The sequence below is a fragment of the Pristiophorus japonicus genome, chromosome 2 (genome assembly GCF_044704955.1).
Source record: "Pristiophorus japonicus isolate sPriJap1 chromosome 2, sPriJap1.hap1, whole genome shotgun sequence".
NCBI classification, from domain to species: domain Eukaryota; kingdom Metazoa; phylum Chordata; class Chondrichthyes; family Pristiophoridae; genus Pristiophorus; species Pristiophorus japonicus.
The window spans coordinates 112,925,991-112,949,277 of record NC_091978.1 but is presented as its reverse complement, the minus strand read 5'-3'; the positions used below and the strand labels follow the sequence as shown (position 1 = coordinate 112,949,277).

At 47.0% G+C, this 23,287-nt stretch overlaps 1 protein-coding gene across 1 annotated transcript in view; it reads right to left on the bottom strand.

Annotated features, from left to right (window-relative positions):
• Positions 1–615: 615 nt before the first annotated feature.
• itga1 (integrin, alpha 1) overlaps positions 616–23,287 on the bottom strand; it is a 356,017-nt gene continuing 333,345 nt past the window's right edge. The window contains exon 31 of the mRNA XM_070862517.1: positions 616–824. Coding sequence (XP_070718618.1) covers positions 786–824 — 39 coding nt within the window. The 3' untranslated portion in view covers positions 616–785. The remainder of the gene's footprint in view (positions 825–23,287) is intronic.

Genomic DNA, 23,287 nt, shown 5'->3' with positions numbered 1-23,287 from the left:
TTATTACTTTAAAGGTGCTATATAAATATAAATTGTTGTTTTATTGTCCTTCAGTATCAATGCACATTGTTCTCATTATATACAATCATTCTTTTACTCAAATGTCTGATTGGTTATCTATTTGCTCTTGAAGTAAACGATATGGCAAATTTGAAAAATGTACACCTCCTAAGGTCGTATTCTGATGCCGTAAAAATGGCTCTAAGCAAAAGAAATATATGTTTGTGTTTGCCTATAAATATTGTAAATTGTGTGACAATGATTTTGAATCTACAAATTCAAAAAGCATTTGCAGGCATATGCAGTCACAATGTGATGATTATCAATTGAGCAGGATCTTTAAATCTGACAATATCAAGAAAAATGTACATTCACTGGGCAAATTACAGATTATCTTGGGTTAGTCTATTGAAAGATCAGAAACATGTGAAGTGATCAGTATCTGTTATAATTAAAATAGCTCATCCAAAGGAGGACAAGTAAAACTGTGCAATACTTAAAATAATCAGGTTGAATGGCGCAGAGGACTTTATAAGAATTTCAAACAAATAGTATACAATGTATAAATATGCTTTTAGTAATATACAATAAAAAGTTAAATATATACACTGTATTAACAAATGAAGAGATTTTGGATAACGTTTTTCTCATGCATGGCACTGTAAATTATTTTCATCATGAATTAATTTTACAACTTTTATTATTTCTCCTGTGATGCAGCTGGAAGGTAGCGACCTACAACGCCTTTTGTCTTCTAATGTGCTTCAATATCCTCTTGTGACCTTTCACATTTTTTCTTTTAAAGGCCTTCTGAAAAATCCAGCCTGCAAGTTAAAAAAATAGTTAGTAATCATCAGGAAACCAATTACTACTTTACAGTAGTTAGAGTCCAATAAACAGAAGTTTTCAAATGTAGGGAATTGTCAAATATTGAAGTACACTTGCATATGGCAGCACTAATTGTTTGATGAATGTTTTATTTTTTAATTAAGGAGCCTGGGCCCTGTGGCAGACATTTAAAAATAAAATATAATAAAGTAATGTTGACACGGTTGCAATTTAATGCAACCTCGGTCCTTTCCATAATAAACTACGTATATTATTACATTTTGCAAAACTGCCACTAATGCAACTGAAAGGCAGGGAAGAATTTAAAGGCCCAGGAACAGCACTGCAAAGGAACTGAGGTAATTTTGTTTAGGTCTTGGCTGAGGTCTAATAAGGTTAGTGATTAGGGCTGTTATGGAGGGAGAAGTGCCCATCTTTGAAAGTGGATACATCCCCAGGTCCGGATGAAATGTATCCCAGGCTGTTAAGAGAAGCAAGAGAGGAAATAGCAAAGGCTCTGACCATAATTTTCCAATTCTCTCTGGCTACAGGTGTGGTGCCGGAGGCCTGGAGGACTGCTAATATTGTAACTTTGTTTAAAAAGAGAGAAAGGGGTAGACCAAGTAATTACAGGCCAGTCAGCCTAACCTCGGTGGTGGGAAAATTATTTGAAAAAATTCTGAAGGACAGGATAAATCTTCATTTAGAAAGACACGGATTAATCAAGGGCAGTCAGCATGGATTTGTTAAAGGAAGGTCATGTCTGACTAACTTGATTGAATTTCTTGAGGTAGTAACAAGGAGGATCGATGAGGGTAGTGCATTTGATGTATATATGAATTTAGCAAAGCTTTTTGATAAGGTCACACATGGCAGACTGGTCAAGAAAGTAAAAGCCCATGAGATCCAAGGCAAAGTGGCAAGTTAGATTCAATATTGGCTCAGAGTCAGGAAGCAAAGGGTAATAGTCGATGGGTGTTTTGGTGATTGGAAGGCTATTTCCAGTGGGGTCATCCGCAGGGCTCAGTACTAGGTCCCTTCCTTTTTGTGGTATATATCAATAATTTGGATTTGAATGTAGGGGCTATGATCAAGAAGTTGGCAGATGATTCAAAAATTGGTCATGTGGTTGATAATGAAGAAGAAAGCTACAGACTGCAGGAAGATATCAATGGACTGGTCAGGTGGCCAGAACAGTGGCAAATGGAATGCATTGAGGAGGGCTAACAAGGCAAGGGAATATACATTAAATGGTAGGACACTGAGAAGTGTAGAGGAACAGGGGGACCTTGGAGTGCATGTCCATAGATCCCTGAAGGTAGCAGGACAGGTAGATAAGGTGGTTAAGAAGGCATATGAGATACTTGCCTTTATTATCCGAGGCATAGAATGCAAGAGCAGGGAGGTTATGCTTGAACTGTATAAAATACTAGTTAGGTCATAGCTAGAGTACTACGTGCAGTTTTGATCACCACATTACAGGATGGATGTGATTGCACTAGAGAGGGTACAGAGGAGATTTACAAAAATGTTGCCTGGACTGGAAAATTTTAGCTATGAGGAAAGTTTGGATAGGCGGGGATTGTTTTCTTTGAGCCAGAGGAGGCTGAGGAGAGATCTAATTGAGGTGTATAAAATAATGAGGGGCCAAGATAGAGTGGATAGGAAGGACTCAATCCCCTTAGTAGAGGGGTCAGTAACCAGGGGGCATAGATTTAAAGTAATTGGTAGGAGGTTCAGGGGGGATTTGAGGAGAATTTCTTTCACCCAGAGAGTGGTGGAGGCCTGGAACTCACTGCCTGAAAGGATGTTAGAGACAGATACCCTCATAGCATCTAAAAAGTACTTGGATATTTACTTGAAGTGCTGTAACCTACGAGGCGACGGAGCAAGAGCTGGAAAGTGGGATTAGGCTGGATAGCTCTTTGTCGGCCGGCACGGACACGATGGGCCGAATAGTCTCCTTCTGTGCTGTACATTTCTATGATTTCTACAAGGCCTCTCCCTCCTTGCAGTGTCTTAGGTGCTTACTACTGTTGTCCCAAGGAGTGTTGCCTTCTTTTCCTTGGGTGTCTCCACGAGTAGTAGAAACAGCGATGGTAAGGAGGGAAATAGGGCAGCTTGCTGGACCGTGCCATCCTACCAACATTTAAATGTGGTGGACAGTGAATGGGCAGCCAGAGGAGTGAAGGAGGAGATTTGATGGGGTGCGCATTTGGATGTAGGCCTCACAATCTGATCTTGTTCCTGCCCGATTATGTGTTGGAAAGCCCAGCCCATCGTGTGAGCACTGCCCAATTAAATTCATGGGGTAATGTAATGTGTGAATGCAATTGTGCAGAGCTAGCAGCAAAGTAATCCATAGTCCACTATTGTGATATTGTGCAGCATAACACAACAGATCAATGATATTTCAATGATTTCAGAAGGTACGTGTAACTTACGTTGTGATTTTTAAAACTAAAGATTCGCTTTTACAGTGTGTTTCCTGGTGATGTGAACCATGTTATACTGCTAGAATCAGAGGCCTAGCAATTGGATCATGCCCGAATTGCAGTGCATGCTATATTTGCCTAATGAAGCCGCTGGCAGGACCACATCAAATTGGTCTGCCGGCCCAATTAGGATAGTGCCGGTGAGCTGCAGGAGCCAGTCGTGACTCCTGACATAGCTCGCTGGTTGTGTTAGGGTAGCACTCCAGCTTGTCCTGACTCCACATTCAGGTAAGTAAAAGATATTAAACTTGCCCTTTGGCTGGCAGCCTTGAACCAGCAGCTGACTTGGCTGCTGTGCACCTCAGAAAACTGACTGCAGCATTTATGGTGCATATTGCTGTCAGCCACAAAAGCATTTTGCAAAGGGCCCTGAAACAGTTATTAGGCCATGGATTTGCATAAGCAATGGGTCTAACACCATTTCAGACAAGCGCTCTGAATGACTACAGAGCGCCCTAATCTCTAAGGCGTACAGCCCTCTTCTGGTGCAGAATGAGCGAGCGCCGCCATATGCCATATTGGGTCCTGAAGTGCCCATTTTTTGTCCAAATTTTACAATCGAATTTCTAGGTACACTATTTTTTTTAAAAGGCCTCTGTTTTCAAGAACAAATGTTTGGAAGATATTTTATTCCAGTAGGTGTAATGATAAAACATTTACAGTATGAATATCTCCCCCTCCCATCCACTCCACTAAAATAGCTTGCTAGCTTCAGTCCACCCATAGATAGTTTTTTAACTTTGTCCAATACTCCAACTTGAGAAATATTGCCTCCTGCCCCATTTAAGAGTCCACCGCCCGCCCCTGCTGTGAGGGATTGCTGACTACCCCCTATATCCACTACGAGAGATGGACAGTCCCAGCTCCTACCACTGCTTTTCACTGAGATACTTTTCCTGCATTTACTGCCATTCCCTCTCTCACTTCTCTCTTCATCATCCTTCCCCCCCCACCCTCTAGTCCAAACTCCTTCCCTCCTCCCTTTCCATTCCCCCTCCCTCTCCTCTCGCTACCTTCCCTTTCCCCCTTCCCTGCCCTCTCCCCCTTCTTTTGTCTTGGTCCAATTATCTCCCCACCATCTAACCCTCCTTTGACCTGAATCTGCAACTCGTCTTGACTCCTCATATGCTGAAGCACAGGAGATTGATACTAAAAAACAGAAAGCAACAGACATTAAAAAGCCAATTTTATGAAGTCGTACAGCCGTACCTTGTGGTAACACATATAAGGAATTTTGGTTTGCATTCCCTCTGATTTCCTATGCATTCATTTTAATGTACACCAAAATTCCCAATATATGCCCGCAGTGGACAGGGCCCCACAACAGAAATATTAATTCATAAAAATCATTGGAAATCAATTGTTGAACAATCCTGTGGGTGTGAATTTTTGTCATTTGTGCCACTGAAAATATGGCAGGTGCTCAACAATCTAGTTCTTCTCTGACAAGTTGTGTTTTTTGTCAAGTCAAAAATCAGTGGCTGTTGTGGCAAGGGCAGATTTCTAATTTTAACTTGAACCACAAACTTCTCTGCTTAGCTAGGGTTCTGTCCTGAGAAGGACTTCCTGCCACAATCAACACGGCATCAGCCACAGTAATTGGGGTGGAGGGTTGGGGGGAGTGTCAACAATGATATGTTCTTCCCACATCCTACTTACCCCACAGTCCACAGTCTTTTCTCATTTTCAAGCTACTCATGCTGTCTGCATGCATTTCTGGCTTCCCCGTCCCCTCCCCTCACATAACCCAACTCTTGTGCCTTTCTGCTGTCAGGTAATCAGCAAGCACCTGAGCAGCCTATCCCCCAAGGGCACCGTAGAGAGCGAGGGGGGCAGAAGAAGAGGAGGAAGATGACACCGCATCATTGCAGCTCTCACTCACAGACACCAGCTCAGATACTGGCACTACACATTCTTTAGAGCTAGTGTAATAGTAGGATCTGCACAGGGTGAAGCACTGGGCAAGAGTCGGCTGCAGCAAGGCTAGGGGGAAAGGATAGCTCGAGGACCAGCTCCCCAGAGAGCGAGTTCGTGTGCGAGATCTGCTGCATGGGACTCAGGCGAGGACCTCGATGGGAAGACGGATGATGGTCATGCACATGGAAATGATAGGTGCAATTGCACGGCTGCCAAGAGCAAGAGTTTCTCAACAATGTCAAGGCGAGTGGAGGAGTCCGCCTCCAACATTGCACGGGGCTCTGCGCAGAGCACAGACCCAGGATTTCCAGTGTGAAAATGAAGGTGCACTCCCAGAGAGACCGTGGTGACCCAGACATGGCGTGCATGATGAGCGATGTTGCAGCTTCCATTGCAGCAAAGGAAGAAGTGACCCAACGTCTTGGTGCTGCCGCAGAAGCTCAGACTGCTCTCATACAATCTCCGCTTGCTGTCACCCAAGCGCTGACTGCTGCCATCGTGGCTGGGTTTACCAGCAGTGACCAGGGCTTTCACAATGTCACAGCAGGTCAGCAATCTGTGTTCTAACAGATTGCGAGGAATGCTGAGGCTCCACCCTGGGGGAGTGGCAGTGGGTCAGTGAAGCAGGAAGCTGAGAACTTCTCTCAGGTTGACAGCATTCCTAATCCCACCACTGTCACTCCTCCATTGTCCTTGTCGCTGCCTGTCAGCCAGCCAGCCCAGACTGCTGCCGTCCATACTGAGGCAGTGCAGTCTACAGCCAGAACTTCTATGTCCACAGCTGGTTGAATTCACTCTGCAAGGCCATCTGAAGTCTCCCGTAAAGAAAATCAGCAGCCTTCCACCAGCCGTGTTGCAGCCACTGGGGGAGCACTGCATAGGAGCACTAGATCAGGAAATGGCACACGAAAGACCGACACTAAGGGATTGCATAAGGGTGATTAGTTCATAGAATCATAGAATCATAGAAATTTACAACACAGAAGGAGGCCATTTCAGCCCATCGTGTCCACGCCAGCCGATCAAGAGCTATCCAGCCTAATTCCACTTTCTAGCTCTTGGTCTGTAGCCCTGTAGGTTATGACACTTTGGGCCCAAGTTTCCACATGATTTGCGCCTGATTTTTAGGAGCAACTGGTGGAGAACGGACTATCTTAGAAATCGCAATTCTCCACAGTTTTTTTTCTGCAGTTCTAGTCAGGTAGAACAGTTCTACTTTGGAACAGAATTTTTTCTTCAAAAGGGAGCGTGTCCGGCCACTGACGCCTGATTTGAAAGTTTCCACAGTGAAAACATACTCCAAACTAACTTGGAATGGAGCAAGTGAAGATTTTTGTAGAACTGAAAAAACCTGTTCTACACAATAAAAAAATCAGGCGCAGGTTACAAATTAGGCGTCCAGAACGAGGTGGGGGGGGGGGGGGGGGGGGGAAGGGAAGTCATTAAATTCTACAATAAATCCTTATTTATACTTATACAAATATTATACAAATAAATCCAACCTGAATAAACATTTATAAGGAAAGAAAAGATTAAATAAACCATCTTCCTACCTGTGTGAAAGTGCTTCAGGCAGCCTCACAAGTTCGTTCGTTCGTTCCCGACGGCAGGGGGGGGAGGAGGAAGCCGTTCCCGACGGTGGGAGGGAGGGAGTGCGGGCCCGCCCGCCCAAACACAGCGGGGGGGGGGAGGAAGACGTTCCCGATGGCGGGAGGGAGGGAGTGCGGGCCTGCCCGCCCAAATACAGCGGGGGGGGGGGGGGGGAGGAAGACGTTCCCGATGGCGGGAGGGAGGGAGTGCAGGCCCGCCCGCCCGAACGCAATGGGTGGGGGGGGGGAGGAAGATGTTCCCAATGGCGGGAGGGAAGGAGACAGTGAGAAGGCTGCAGGAAGCCTCAGTGCTGATGTGCTGATGGCAATGTGCTTTTATTAAAACATTTTCAAAAATTAAACAGCTACAAAGAACTACAAAAATGGCCGAGTGCCAATGTTTCCTTCACACTGCGCGTGCGCGAATGCTCCAACGCACACGCGCAGCGTTGCCGGCAGGAAAAAACTAATTTAAATAGTACCCGCCCCCTCCCACTTACAAAATCGGCGCGAATGTAGGCTCCGCCCCCCTGGGCGCCGCGCCAAACAGACAAGGAGCTGCAGGGCTCTCCAGAATTGCGAGTTTTTTTTCCAGCTCGGAGGGGCGCCCGTTTTTTATCGTGTGGAAACTTGGGCCCATTAAGTGCACATCCAAGTATTTTTTAAATGTGGTGAGGGTTCCTGCCTCTACCATCCTTTCAGGCTGTAAGTTCCAGATCCCCACTACCCTCTGGGTGAAGAAATTTCCCCTCATATTTCCTCTGAACCTCCCCCCAATTATATAATTTATGTCCCCTGGTTGTTGACACCTCTACCAAGGGGAACAGGTCCTTCCTATCCACTCTATCCAGACCCCTCAATCAGGTCTCCCCTCAGCCTCCTCTGTTCCAAAGAAAACAGATCCAGCATCTCCAATCATTCCCCATAGCCAAAATTCTCCAGTCCAGGCAACATTTTTGTAAATCTCCTCTGCATCCTTTCCAGTGCAATCACATTATTCCTGTAATGTGGTGACCAGAACTGCACACAGCACTCCAGCTGAGGCCTGATGAGTGTTTTATACAGTTCAAGCATAACCTCCTTGCTCTTGTATTCCGTGACTCGACTAATAAAGGCAAGTATTCCATATGCCTTCTTAACCACCTGGCCTGCTACCTTCAGGGATCTGTGGACCTGCACACCAAGGTCCCTTTGTTCTTCTACACTTTCCAGTGTCGTACCATTTAATGTATATTCCCTTGTCTTATTAGACCTCCACAAATGCATTACCTCACACTTATCCAGATTGAATTCCATTTGCCACTGTTCCACCCACCTGACCAGTACATTGATACCCTCCTGCAATCCACAGCTTTTTTCTTCATTATCAACCACACAGCCTATTTTAATGTCATCTGCAAACTTCTTAATCATACTCCCATCATTCAAGTCCAAGTCATTGATATATACCACAAAAAGCAAGGGACCCAGTACTGAGCCCTGTGGATCCCCACTGGATACAGCCTTCCAGTCACAAAAACATCTATCAACCATTACCCTTTGCTTCCTGCCTCTGAGCCAATTTTGGATCCAACTTGCCACTTTGCCCTGGATTGCATGCACTTTTACTTTCATGATCAGTCTGCCTTGTGGGTCCTTATCAAAAGCTTTGCACATATAATACATCCTACGCATTGCCCTCATCGACCCTCCTGGTTACCTCCTCGAAAAATGCAATTGTTAGTCAGACACGACCTTCCCTTAACAAATCTATGCTAACTGTCCTTGATTAATCCATGTCTTTCCAAATGAAAATTTATCCTGTCCCGATAATTTTCCCACCACTGAGGTTAGGCTGACTGGCCTGTAATTACTCGGTCTAACCCTTTCTCCCTTTTTAAACAAAGTACAACATTCACAGTTCTTCAGTTCTCTGGCACCACACCTGTAGCCAGAGAGGACTGGAAAATGATGGTTGGAGCCTCTGCTATTTCCTCTTTTGCTTCTCTTAACAGCTGGGATATATTTTATCCAGGCCTGGGGATTTATCCACTTTCAAAGCTGCTAAGTCCCTTAATACTTCCTCTCTCACTATGTTTATCTCATCTAATATTTCACACCTCCTCCCTCATTGCAAAGTCTGCATCACCCCTCTCTTTTGTGAAAACAGATGCAAAGTATTCATTAAGAATCATACCCACATCTTCTGCCTCCACACACAGATCTCCTTTGTGGTCTCTAATAGGCCCCACTCTTTCTCTAGTTATCCTCTTGCTCTTAATGTATTCACAAAACATCTTTGGATTTTCCCTGATTTTACATTAATAGTATGCATGTAAATATGTGTGAGTTGATTGTAGATAAATGTATTAATTGTGTTTGGAATTTTTTGCGGTATCTCTCATTTCAGATTTGCGCCCAGGAGGATGCTGTGATACGGCGTGAGACAGGGATGGTATGATGGGGATTTGGTGAGCAACAGGGATCTGGGGTTTCATTCATGCGAATCGGAGTCTGATGAGCCAGTCATGGACAGCTTGTCCGGAAGGCCAAATGTCTGCCTGCCTCCTCCCTCTCTCCTGTTCCTCCTCCTCCTTATCCTCCTCCGCCTCCTTGTCCTCCACCTCCTCCTCCTCATCCTCATCCTCATCCTCATCCTCCTCATCCTGAGGTGGTCCTGTAATCCCTGGTGGCAAAGGTTGCACCGTCATGATGGCCAAGTTGTGGAGTATGCAGTAGACCACCACGAAATGGGACACCTGCTCAGCTGAGTACTGGAGGGCTCCTCGCGAGCGATCAAGGCAGCGGAACCATTGCTTCTGTCGGCCGATGGCCTGCTTGATGATGTTCCTGGTGGCAGTATGGCTCTCATTATATGAGTGCTGGACACGTGTTGGGTTTACGGAGGGATGGAGAGCGAATAGTCCTTGTCTCCGAGCACCCACCCTCAAGCTTGACTTGGTGGTTGGAAAAGTGCTGGCACACCAGTCTGGAACAGGTTGAAGACATCATGGTTGCTGCCAGGAGAGCGGAAATTGACACTGAGGATTCGCTATGAGTAGTTGCACACAAACTGCACATTATTGAGTGGTAGCCTTTGCAGTTACGGAAGATGTCAGGATTGTTATGCGATGCCTGCAAAGCGACATGGGTGCAGTCAGTTATGCCATGCACCATGGGGAAGCCTGCTTTCCTGACGAAGCCTCATCATCATAGGCAGTCCCTCGAAATCGAGGAAGACTTGCTTCCACTCTAAAAGTGAGTTCTCAGGTGACGTACAGTCCAATACGGGAATGACAGTCTCTGTCACAGGTGGGACAGACAGTGGTTGAAGGAAAGGGTGGGTGGGGCGTCTGCTTTGCCACACACTCCTTCCGCTGTCTGCGTTTGGTTTCTGCATGCTCTCGGTGATGAGACTCGAGGTGCTCAGCGCCCTCCGGATGCTCTTCTGCCACTGAGGGTGGTCTTGGGCCAGGGATTTCCAGGTGGCGGTGGAGATGTTACACTTCATCAAGGAGGCTTTGAGGCTGTCCTTGAAGCATTTCCTCTGCCCACCTGGGGCTCACTTGCCGAGTATGAGTTCCGAGTAGAGCACTTGCTTGGGGACTCTCGTGTCGGGCATGTGGATGATGTGGCCTACCCAACGGAGCTGGTCGAGTGTGGTCAGTGCTTCGATGCTGGGGATGTTGGCCTGAGCGATAACACTGACATTGGTATGGTCTATCCTCTCAGTGGATTTGCATGATCTTGCAAAGGCAGCGCTGGTGGTACTTCTCCAGCACTTTGAGGTATCTGCTGTATATCGTCCATGTCTCTGAGTCATAAAGGAGAGCGGGTATCACAAATGCCCTGTAGACTATAAGCTTGGTGCCAGATTTGAGATCCTGGTCTTCAAACATTCTCTTTCTCATGCAACCGAAGGCTTGCACTGGCACTCTGGGGGCGGTGTTGGACCTCGTCATTGATGTCTGCCCTTGCTGATGGTGGGCTCCCGTGGTATGGAAAATAGTCCACGTTGTTTGAGGCCGAGACTTGGATTTTGATGACTGGGGGCAGCGCTGTGTGGTGGGGTCAGGTTGGTGGAGAACCTTTGTCTTACGGATGTTTAGTGTAAGGCCCATGCTTTCATACGCCTCGGTGAAGGTGTTAATGATGGCTTGGATTTCGGCCTCTGAGTGTACGCAGACACAAGCGTCATCCGCGTGCTGTAGTTCGATGACAGAGGATGGGACGACTTTGGATCTAGCCTGGAGGCGCTGTAGGTTGAACATGTTCCCATTGGTTCTATAGTTTAGTTCCACTCCAGCGAGGAGCTTGTTGATAGTGAGATGGAGCACTGGAGCAAGGAAAATCAAGAAGAGCATTGGCGCAATGATGCAGCCGTGCTTAACCCCGGTTCGGACGTGGATTGGGTCTTTGGTGGATCCGTTGGTTAGGATCATGAATGGGAGTAAATAACTCGTTGCTGAGGATTTCGGGTGCTACTTAAAGGTATATCAACTTTTACTGTTCACTTGCTGCTGGAGGTTTGAAGAGGACCTTTGAAACATATTGGGAGACTTTCTGGGACACTTTGACAAGATTTCATCAACACTCTATCAACATTTATTCTGGAAATTCTCTGAGGTCTTCACATAAAAAGGATGAGTGCTGTGCTACTCTACCTTATTGGATGACTTATAGGAGTCACCAGGAGAAAGGGAGTGATTAGTCATCGGCATTTTGCTAGGGCCCCCCTTGCTCTGGATTAGGAATGGGAGGAGGACATGGGGCCAGGCAGAGCAGCACCAGCCGCTACAGGAAAGAAGGACAGGATGGTGAGGTGGACCTCTTCCCCGTGAGTATAGGACATCCCTCCTCTTCTGGACCTCCTCCATCAGGACCTTTAGTGCCACGTCTGAGAAGCTGTGCACCTTCCCACTCGGTTTCATCCTGAAACTTTCCACTGTGTGTCAGCCAGCAACCCCCACATCGTCAGTGGAAGTGGGTGTGTGGAGCCCACATATACTGCTCCACGAAAATTGCGTCTAATTAGCACTTGAGTGCTACACTTGCAGGTGTCTCTGTTTTATCACCTCCAGGCAGGCTCAAATTGTGGTAATCAGCAATAAGTCCAAAATTGTGTACTAAAACCAGCCTTTCAAAGTGGCATGTCTTATGAACACAGTTCCCATTTAGCGCTTGTTTTCACCCTTTCACCAAAATAACCACCAAACTGTCTGTAAGCCTTTCCACTTATGAGCTTCATTAAGTTGTAGTTTAATGTATCTTTAGATACTGTTCTAGGTCATGGACATCTAAACTGTAGCCCATGGGCCACATACATCCCTCAAGTCTGCGCAATCTAGTCCTAAAATCCCATGCAACTCAGTCTTATTTGCATTTATGTGTCTTGGCCGCATTTTGTCCATTTGAATGTCATGGCCCTGAAGGTTTGGAAAACCTGCTGGTGCATAAATTCAAAATCAGAACAGCAACATATGTTGGTATGAGTAGTGCGGGATATGTTAGTAGAATCATGGACTTGAGCACATAAATCTAGGCTGATACTCCAGTGCAGTGCAGAGTCTTTCGGATGAGACGTTACACCGAGGCTCCATCTGCCCTCTCAGGTGGGCGTAAAAGATCCCATTACACTATTTCGAAGAAGAGCAGGGGAGTTATCCCTGGTGACCTGACCAATATTTATCGCTCAATCAATATAACAAAATAGGATTATTTGGTCATTATCACATTGCTGTTTGTGTGCAAATTGGCCTCCGTAGTTCCTACATTACAACAGTGACTACACCTCAAAAGTATTTCATTGCCTGTAAAGCCCTTTGAGACGTTCTGTGGCCATGAAAGGTGCGATATAAATATAAGTCTTTCTTTCTTTCTATAAGGAATTCATTCTGTATGTCACTGTTGTTCCAAGCATTTCGTAGTCGGTCAGCAAGGCTGAAGGGAAAATCATTGAAGGGCTTCAGCGACGGTCTAAAATGGCCTTCTAGATTTGAGACGGGTTGATGGTAGGTTGTTCAAGTTGGCTTGGATTGGCATATCTTTGCTGGTGTAGCGGTTGTAGTCTCTGGAGACTGCATATTCGCCATAAGTGTGGTGGTGTGATGTTTGTAAGCACGGGCAGCCAAGGTATTGATGTTGATAAAAGCATAGCAGTGATAATTCTCAGAGTAGAATTCAGCTGGACATCAACGGATTTGACATGCGGACTTGATAGCCATGCTTGAGAACAATCCTCCACTGTAGAGTACACCAGGGCGAGTGCTGCTGTATGGAAAGTTTGAGCATCTGCTCGCCATGTGGATTCGGCAAGTTTCTGGATCAAGTTGACCCGACTGTTTAGTTTCTTCCCAAGGCTCTAAGGATGCTGTCTCTACAACAGGGTGCGATCGAGGGTGACTCCTAAATAGGAGGGATTTATGGCATGGTTTACCTCTGTGCCGCAAAAGGAGACTTTCAAAGCTTGGTTTGCTTGATGCAGCATAAAAGGAGGCCACTTGGCCCATCATGCCCATCCCAGCTGACAAAGAGCTATCCAGCCTAATGCCACTTTTCAACTCTTGGTCCATAGCCTTGTAGGTTACAGTAATTCAAGTGCATATCCAAGTACAAGTGTATCCAAGCACAGTGTCAGCTGTGGCTCAGTGGGAAGCACTCTCTAGGTAGGAGGGGCTAGGAGTGAGCAGGTGCTGCTGATTACTGCAGGAGTTGGCGTGAGTTTGTAAAAAGTTGGCGGTCGGTTTTTGTTTTTTTTCTTTTCAAATTTTAGGGCCTTTTTGGCCCATAAACATGGCTGCTGAGAGGCCTGGAGTGCCAGGCCCCTCAGAGGACAATATTTCCAGTGTGAATTTAATCAGGGGAGAGAATGTCTTGAGAAGGGAGAATAAAAGGCCCAAAGATTTGGGCCAGGACCCCAGGAGGTTTGTAAAAGAAAACACAGTGGTGGTTCACTGCCAGGATAAGGAGCTTGGAATATCAACCAGGCAGTACACGAGAATGGCGGTGAGGGAAGTTGCTTTGCTTGCCGACCAAAGCCGAATGTTGGGTTCGAAGTGACGGTCAGTGGCCGAGAAAAGGTGGAAAAACTTTTACTGAGCCTAAAGGTTGGTAAGAAGTACTTGGATGTATCTTTGCTGTATTCCAAAAAGATGGTAGTTTCATTCCCGTTTCTATCCCAGGCCGAAGGGACCACGCGCCGGCCTGCTCCTACCCCGGGCTGAAGGGACCTCGCACCGACCTGCGACACCCGTTCAAGAATTGCAACACAAGCCGTCTAGCGAGGCTCCATGCTGTGAGGAGGAGCACCCCTCGGGGATCGAGCCCAGCACCGCCCGGGAAACACAACGGCAAATGGGGATCGCCTGGGGAACTGGCACTGCCCGGGACACACTGCAGGGCCCCGAGCCCGGGACACACACACCAAGGAAACGAACAACAAGCCAAGGAGAGTGAGGGTAACAGCCCCGACTGTTGCTCGGTGCCAAAAAACAGTCTTCGGCCTGGTGTGCTCGCCCGACAGATCTGTGTGGTTCCTGCGCCGGCCCGCTTCTGTCCTGGGCCGAAGGGACCCCTGCACCGGCCTCTTTCTACCTCGGCCTGGAGGGATCCCTGCATCTTAAACTTTTAATCGACATGTAATTCTTCTTTTTTTTAAAAACTTTTCATCAATCTTACTCTTTTAAACAATTGAGGAAACTTTTATAACCTATTATTGATCTATATCTTAGACTTTTTAACCAACTCTTAGAAACTTTTTAAACAAATTGGGAATTTTCATCAACTTTTAACTGTAAATAACTTTGGAAGTGACCTTCCTAATGCTTGCCCCCCAACCAAGCCTCGGGCCATCTACCATCACTGGCGCTACCCGGCGCCGAGCTTGCGGCCAACACTTGGCCGTAGGCAATTAGGCTTATTGAGCTGTGCCTGGTCTCCAGTTGTCTTTGACCCCCTTGCCACTGGACCAAGACCTCGCTCGGCTAAGCCCGTGTGGTTGCCGCTGTGCAGCAGCTACCCCACATTAAAAGAACTCACGCGCAGGCATCTTTCACTTCGTCAGTATGAAGTTCGGAATATGGAACGTCAGGAACCTCATGGACAATCCCAACAGCAACAGGCCGGAACGCCACACTGCCACAGTTGCCCGGGAACTCAGACGGTTTGACATTGACATCATTGCCCAAAGCAAGACCCGGCGGGCAGGGGAAGGCCAGTTGAAGGATATGGTGGAGGTTACACCTTCTGCTGGAAAGGAAACCAGAGGCAGAATGCCACCTTCATGGAGTCGGCTTTGCCGTCAAGAATGAGCTGGTCAACCGCCTCAAAGATTCCCCCTGTGGGGTTAACGAATGCCTCATGACTCTTTGTCTTACCCAATCCCGGAACCAATGCGCCACAGTCATCAGTGCGTACACCCCTACACTCGCTGTAATGGATGAGGCTAAAGAGGGTTTTTATTCCAATCTCGAGACATCCTTGTCCCGTGTCCCCACGGGTGACAAATTGATCCTCCTGGGTGACTTTAATGCCAGGGTCGGCAAAGACACAGCCCTCTGGGGAAGCGTGATTGGCAGAGAGCAGGTAGGGAAAGCTAACTCCAGCGGTACCCTACGCCTGACAAAATGTCTAGAACATGAACTCCTCATCACCAACACCCTCTTCCGCCAGAGGGACAAATACAAGGCATTGTGACAATACCCTCGCTCCAAACACTGCACCTGCTTGACTATGTCATCGTCCAAGCCAGAGATCGCAAGGATGTGCGCATCTCCCGTGCCATGGCAGGAGCTGATGACTGCTGGATGGACCACCGCCTAATCCGGTCCATCATCAACATTAACATTGCCCCAAAGCAGAGGGGACAGCAGCAGCAGTTCCACAAAAAAGTTAATGCCGGGGCACTTAGAGATCCAGCTAAGAGAGCCCTATACAGCCAGCGCCTCACAGCAAATCTGGCGTGCCTTGATGACCCTGAGATGCTGAATTCTCATAGCGCTTGGTCTGCCCTCCAGGCCTCTATAACCGCTGCCTGTGAAGAGAAACTTGGTCACTCAACCAGAAAACATCAGGACTGGTTTGATGAGAATGATCAGGAGATTGAAGAACTAATAGATCGCAAGCGCAAAGGATTTCTGAGCCTCAAGCAACAACCCAACTCGGGAGCTGCAAAACAACATTACAGACGGCTCAAGGCTCAGGTCCAACAAAAAACTCGGGACCTAAAGAACAGGTGGTGGATGGAGAAAGCACAGGACATACAACAACTGGCCGACAGCCACGATATGCGAGGATTCTTCACTGTAGTCAAGGCCACCTATGGTCCAAACTCCCAAGACCCCACCCCACTCCTGGCCAAGAATGGGGAAACACTCATGAAGGACACCATCAAGGAGCACTTTGAAGATCTCCTCAATCGATACTCTGCCTTTGACTCGCGTGTTCTCGACTCCATCCTGCAGCATGCCATCCGCCACCAACTCAGTGAAACTCCAACATTGCACGAGGTTGGCAAAGCCATAAAACAGCTCAAGAATAAAAAGGCTACGGGTGCAGATGGAATCCCTGCTGAGGCGCTAAAGTATGGCAGAGAGGTGCTGTTGGCGCGGATACATGACTTCATCTCTCTCATCTGGAGGGAGGAGAGCATGCCAGGAGATCTCAGAGATGTCGTGATTGTGACCATTTTTTTAAAAAGGGGACAAGTCCGACTGCGCCAACTACAGGGGAATCTCCCTGCTATCAGCCACTGGGAAAATTGTCGCTAGAGTTCTCCTCAACCGCCTTCTCCCTGTGGCCGAGGAGCTCCTCCCGGAATCAGAGTGTGGATTTCGTCCCCTACGAGGCACAACAGACATGATCTTTGCAGCGCGACAGCTGCAGGAAAAATGCAGGGAGCAGCGCCAGCCCTTATACATGGCCTTTTTCGATCTTACAAAGACCTTTGACACTGTCAAACGTGAAGGTCTATGGAGCATCCTCCTCCATTTTGGATGCCCCCAAAATCCGTTGCCTGCTTCAAGATGACATGCAGGCCGTGATCCTTACCAACGGATCCATTACAGACCCAATTCACGTCCAGACCGGAGTCAAACAGGGCTGCGTCATCGCTCCAACCCTCTTCTCAATCTTCCTCGCTGCCATGCTCCACCTCACAATCAACAAGCTCTCCGCTGGAGTGGAACTAAACTACAGAACCTGTGGGAAGCTGTTTAACCTACGCCGTCTCCAGGCCAGGTCCAAGATCACCCAACCTCTGTCGTTAAGCTGCAGTACACGGACGACGCCTGCGTCTGCACACATTCTGAGGCTGAACTCCAGGATATAGTCAATCTATTCACTGAGGCATATGAAAGCATGGGCCTTACGCTTAACATCCGTAAGATAAAGGTCCTCCACCAGCCTGTCCTCGCCGCACAGCACTGCCCTCCAATCATCAAGATTCATGGCGCGGCCCTCGACAACGTGGATCATTTCCCATACCTCGGGAGCCTTTTATCAACAAAGGCAGACATTTATGCGGAGATTCAACATCGCCTCCAGTGCGCCAGTGCAGCCTTCGGCCGTCTGAGGCAAAGAGTGTTTGAAGACCAGGCCCTCAAATCTACCACTAAGCTCATGGTCTACAGGGCTGTAGTAATACCTGCCCTCCTGTATGGGTCTGAGGCATGGACGATGTACAGAAGGCATCTCAAGTTGCTGGAGATATATCACTAATGATGTCTCCGCAAGATCCTGCAAATCCCCTAGGAGGACAGATGCACCAAAATCAGTGCCCTCGTCCAGGCTAACATTCCCAGCATTGAAGCACTGACCACACTCAATTAGCTTTGCTGGGCAGGCCACATAGTATGCATGCCAGATACGAGACTCCCTAAGCAAATGCTTTATGCAGAGCTCCTTCATGGTAAATGAGCCAAAGATGGGCAGCGGAAACGTTACAGGGACACCCTTAAAGCCTCCCTGGTAAAATGCGACATCACCACTAACACCTGGGAGACCCTGGCCGAAGACCGCTCGAGGTGGAGAAAGTGCATCCGGGAGGGCGTTGAGCTCTTTGAGTCTCAACGCAAAGAGCGTGAAGAGGTCAAGCGCTGGCAGTGGATGGAGCGCGCGGCAAACCAGCCCCACCCACCCCTTCCCTCGATGAATGTCTGTCCCACCTGTAACAGGGTCTGTGGCTCTCGTATTGAACTGTTCAGGCATCAAAGAACTTACTTTGGAAGTGAAAACAAGTCTTCCTCGATTCTGAGGGACTGCCTATGATGATGATGAGTTTCATTCTTAAACCTGCCAGTTTATGTTGAGGACAATGTGCTGATAAAAAAGTTGGAGTCATGGGACATTCAACTTTGCTCAGTAATAAAGAGGAGATACTATCCTGGAACACGGGTAGCCGTGGAACCTAGTTATGTAAAGGTGCGGTTCTCAGAGAGGGTGAAGTCATTACCCGACAGCATGAAATTCGAGACAATGGAAGGAGTGCAGTACTTCCGGGTTCTGCACGATAACCAGGTGAAGGTTTGTTTTACTGTCTTGGACACGACCATTTAGTAAGAAGCTGTCCAGACCTGTACTGTTATAACTGTGGCAAGTCTGGAAAAATCGCTCAGAACTGCAAGTCAGAGAGCTGTGTGGTTTGTCACAAAGGCCCCACCCACTGAGAGTATGAGGCAGAAGGAAGCTTCTTGAGCGACGAGGAGATGGGAGAAGGAGCAGGAGGTGTGAGTGGAGTGGCCAGAAAAGCGGAGCAGGCGGAGGACACAGCCGCCGAACGGAATGAGGAAAGAGCACACGAAGAGGCAGAAAATTGCAGAGAAGAAAACAGGATGGAGATGGTGGAAAACACACCAAGTATGGTGGAAAATGATAAAGTCAGTGGAGGACATCACGGGTCAGGGACAGAGTCAAGCCATAATATGGCTCGCCTTCAGGTGTCCTTGGGGGGAGCAGAGTGCGTGCGGGATATAGGGTAAGTACAATTACTCCAAAGAGAGATAGGGCGTTGTACATCTTGGGGAGCAGAAAGGGGCAAGACCAGGAGAGGGTGCAAGAGGCAGGAGCCTTAAAGGGGCAGCAGGACGGGAGCGGGGAGACAAAGACGGCAAAAGGGAGCAAGATGGGTGGAGATGCGCCATTGTCCCAGAGAGAGAAGAAATGGGGAGCAAGGGTCAGCAGTGGAGGTGAGGCCGAAGGGAGTGGCATTGTTGGAGAAACCATGTTAGCAGGACGACTCTCTGAGGGAGATTCTGTATCTGATGGGGAACAGAGACGGGAGATGAAGGATTCACAAAATTTTGGGACCCCATACTCAATGGGCATGTGTCTGGAATTTAAAAGGGAACTGTGTTCGACTTTTGGAGGAGAAATGTGGACATCTCACTATTAGGAGCCTTTGGACTAAACTAGGGCCTTTTAGATTGAGTTTGGACATTTTAAATTGTATGCTGGGTCTGCATAGGGAAATGGGATCCTTATAGTGCTGCTAACCCACCTGGGAGGCAGGCCCCAGGGAGACATTAGCAGTCTAACAAAAGCCCACTTACCAGGGACCCAGTTACATACATATTTTAATAGTTCTTAAAATGGCTATACAGAAAAACCCTGGCATCAGCAAAACACACAATGGACAGTATCAAGACCTGATTACCTTCTAACAGCACCAGTTGAAAACCCCATCAACACCTTTGGGAATCTTGTATCATGCTAATGCTCAATCAGCCCACCAAAATTCTCACAAAGGGATCACATTAGAGTTGATCAGCCTGCCAAAATCGCAGAAAAGCAGTCATCAAAAATCAGTTTTGGCGCGAAATTTTAAGCAGCCTCTCAGGTATAACTGGGGGCCTTGCTGGTAGCTTGGGGGTAACTTTTGGACTGAGGAAACACTTTTGAAGAAACGTACCCGAGCCCATCTCTCGCTCCTGTGCCGCGGCAGTTACCCAGGCCATCTTCCACTTTGTCTGGAGGTCCAAAATGGAACGTGTCCGCAGAGACACAATGTACAAATCTCTGGACAGTGGAGGAAAGGATGTTCCGAACGTGGCCCTCATCCTGATGGCCACCTTTGTGTGCGGCTGCATCAAGCTGTGCACAGACCCCCGGTACGCAAACACCAAGTGTCACTACGTGCTAAGGTTCTACCTGTCCCCATTGTTGCTAAGGATGGGCCTGGCCACGCTGCCGCGAAACGCCCCCACCAGTTGGACCATGCCTGTCCACCTGTCCTTCGTGGAAAAGTTTTTCACAAAAACCCCTTTGACCACAAGGCCATAAAACAGTGGCCAGCATGTAACGTCCTGGACGCCCTACGAAAGAAGGAGAGGGTGGACCCTGTCGGGTGGTTCCCTGAATGGACTGTCGAACTTGTTTGGCAGAACGTCTCATCGCCAGAGCTTTCAAACAAGCACCAAGACGTAGCTTGGTTGGTGGTGAGGAGGGCCTTACCCGTCAGAGTTCATGCACAGCCGACGTCTCAGCAGCACGGCACGGTGCCCCCGAGTCGGCTGCGGGGCGGACGAGACTGTCACCCATCTCCTTCAGGATTGTGCCTTCGCAAGGCAGGTTTGGAAAGAGATGCAGTGGTTGCTGTCGAGGTTCATCCCAAACAGCTCTGTAACACAGGACTCTGTGCTCTATGGGCTGTTCCCAGCGACACACACCGAGACAGACATCACTTGCTGCTGGAGGGTCATCAACTCAGTCAAAGACGCTCTTTGGTCTTGCCGAAACTTGCTGGTCTTCCAGAGCAAGGAGATGTCCATGTCTGCGTGTTGCAGACTGGCGCAATCCAAGATCCAGGATTACGTGCTGAGGGACGCACTTAAAATTGGTGCAGTCGCCGCAAAGGCACGGTGGGGAAGGGCCATAGTTTAAAGCCCTTCTGCCACGGTAAACCCGGGGGCAGGAATCAGTACAAAACTCCCCATGGGCTGTACTTGTAACTTCTTTTTTGTGTACATGGAGCACCATGATTTGTAAACACCTATGTAGTGCCATGTACAATGCAAGGTCTGTTTCGTAATGCACGTTGAAAAGAAAAATGTAAATGTACCCTCACCCATTCCGTGTACTGTATAGTGACACATGTAATATCATTTGTTGAATGTACTACAATGTATCCCGTATTGTACCGAATTGTACTTGAACTGAAAAGCAAGGAAATGTATCAAACGGAACTGCCGTCAGCACCGAAATGTAGTGTATGGGATTGCTGACCGCAGCTAAATGTACTGAACTGCTTTTGAATGTACTGTACAAATTTTTATATGAATAAAGTATATTTTGAAATTTAAAAAAAAGTACCCGAGAACACTCTGGAAAAGCACTTGGACTCTGGGCTCTTTGACTCTGGCTTTGAAACATCTAACTTGCCACACGAGGTTACAGCAACGCAACAAGAAGAACCTAACAAGAAGCCTCGGAGTCACTGAAAAACCAACAATCATCCAGCGTTGACGCAAGGAAAAACTTATTTACCATCAAAAAGTCGACCAGTGCTAATACCGAAGACACCGCAACCAGCCAAAGAATCCACAAAGTTGAGGAGAGAGAAAGCAGTATGCAACGGGTCTAAACTGTGGAGAAATCATTTGGTGAGTATAGTCCCTGCAATTCCAGAGCCTAGCTTAGTTAGTGTAGTGGTGAGAGGTGGTTGTTTTTCTTCACTGCATAACCTCTGTACCCGTTGCGTATACGCTTTCCCCCTTTTTCTGTACATTTTGTTATATGCTATTAAGTTAATTAGTGTGGTGTGCTATTTTCTAAATAAAATATTTGTTCTTGCACCAAACAGTTGTCTGTCTACATCTATCACATCCCCTAGAACCAGGGAGTGGGACGATTCGAACCGTCAAGGTTAGAAAAGGCTGACATACCCACCATCCCCTACAGAGATTACAGAAGAGCTCGAGAGTAAGGAATCAGAGGAGGATGGAGACATGGAATTGGGGGGGGGCATCATGTGAAAACGGACAGGTTAGTGAGGGGCAGAGGGTGGGAGAAGGAGCAGTTCCATGGCCTAAATTTAATGTAAGAAAGAGGTTGAAACTGCAGGGAATGTTCAAACAGGAAGTAAAAAAGAGCCGGAGGCTGCAGGAGAAAGGAACAGCTGCCCAAAAGGTTGGGAAGAAGCAAAAGAGGAGGGAAAGGCCAGAGATTAAATGATGGTGGGGGGATTATCAGGCATACTTCTTTTATTAGGAGCCAAGATTAAATTGGTCTCGATTAATGTGAACGGACTGAGGGGGGAGAAGAAATTGCAACAGTTGTTGCAGTGTTTTCAAGACACTGTCCTGTTGTGTCTGCAAGAAACCTTTTGGGATGAGGATATTCTAGAAAGGGTTTGGAAGGTTTGGAAGGGACAAGTGTTTGCAAGTTACGTGAATAATAACTGTAGAGGGATGGCTGTTTTAGTGAATTTGTCCATAAAAGAGAACATTGCATTGGTGGACAAGGACACTAAGGGGAGATTTTTACAGCTAAAGGTACAAATGGATGAATTGAATTATGATCTCTTTAATATTTATGTGCCCAATAACCATTGCAAGCACCGTAAGTTTTTTCGGTGATTATTCACAGAAGTGACAGAGGTGGAAAGCCCTTGTATAGTGGGGGATTTTAATATATTTTTATCTCGGATGGACATTTCAGCCCAGATGCCCTTTAAGGATGATAACTCCAGAGAGATGATTGTAAAAACGATGGCAAATTTAAATTTGAGAGACTTATGGAGGGATCAGAACCCCATAAAAAGGGAGTTCTTCAGAAGAGGTTGTGTGAGTGATGTTTTAAAACAGAGACGAATAGATTTTGTGTTAATGCGGGAAAGGTTAAGTTTTGAGGTGATGGAGATTCATTATAAAAAAGTATTTTTAGTGACCACTCGGCTTTGGTTCTTAAAATTTAGGAATAGCAGAGTTAAGATTGGTCTAGGCGTGTGAATTTTAAACAAGCAGTACCTGAAATAAATTGTTTTTAAAGAAGGGATTTTAAATATAATAAAGAATGCTCAGAAGGAACCTTTGTTCTTAGAAGAAAAAAGAGTTTGGTGGGACAATTTCAAATATGAGGTAAAAGTTTTTTTGGTACTTATGGGAAAGAAAGAGCAACAGCTAATCAGCATCAAAAAGAGAATATAAACAGAAGATTTACAGATATCTGTAAAGCAGTTGATGGAGGGGATAAGAGAGCCGAGACTAAGTGGAAGGTTTTAAAGAAAGAGTGAGAATTATTGCAAGCTGAAAAATGCAAGGGGGGCATTCTCCATGCAAAGGCTAAAGATGCTTTGGAAGGAGAAAGATGCACTAGATATTTTCTGGAGCAAGAGAAGTTGCGACAAAGGTTATCATTAATTGGAGAGTTGAAGGTTGGGGAAAAGATCATTAATGAAAGTGGGGGGATTATGGAGTCGGCTAGTAGCTTTTATATACAAAAGAAGACATTTCCAAATTGGCGATGGAGAAGGTTAGTGCTTTTATT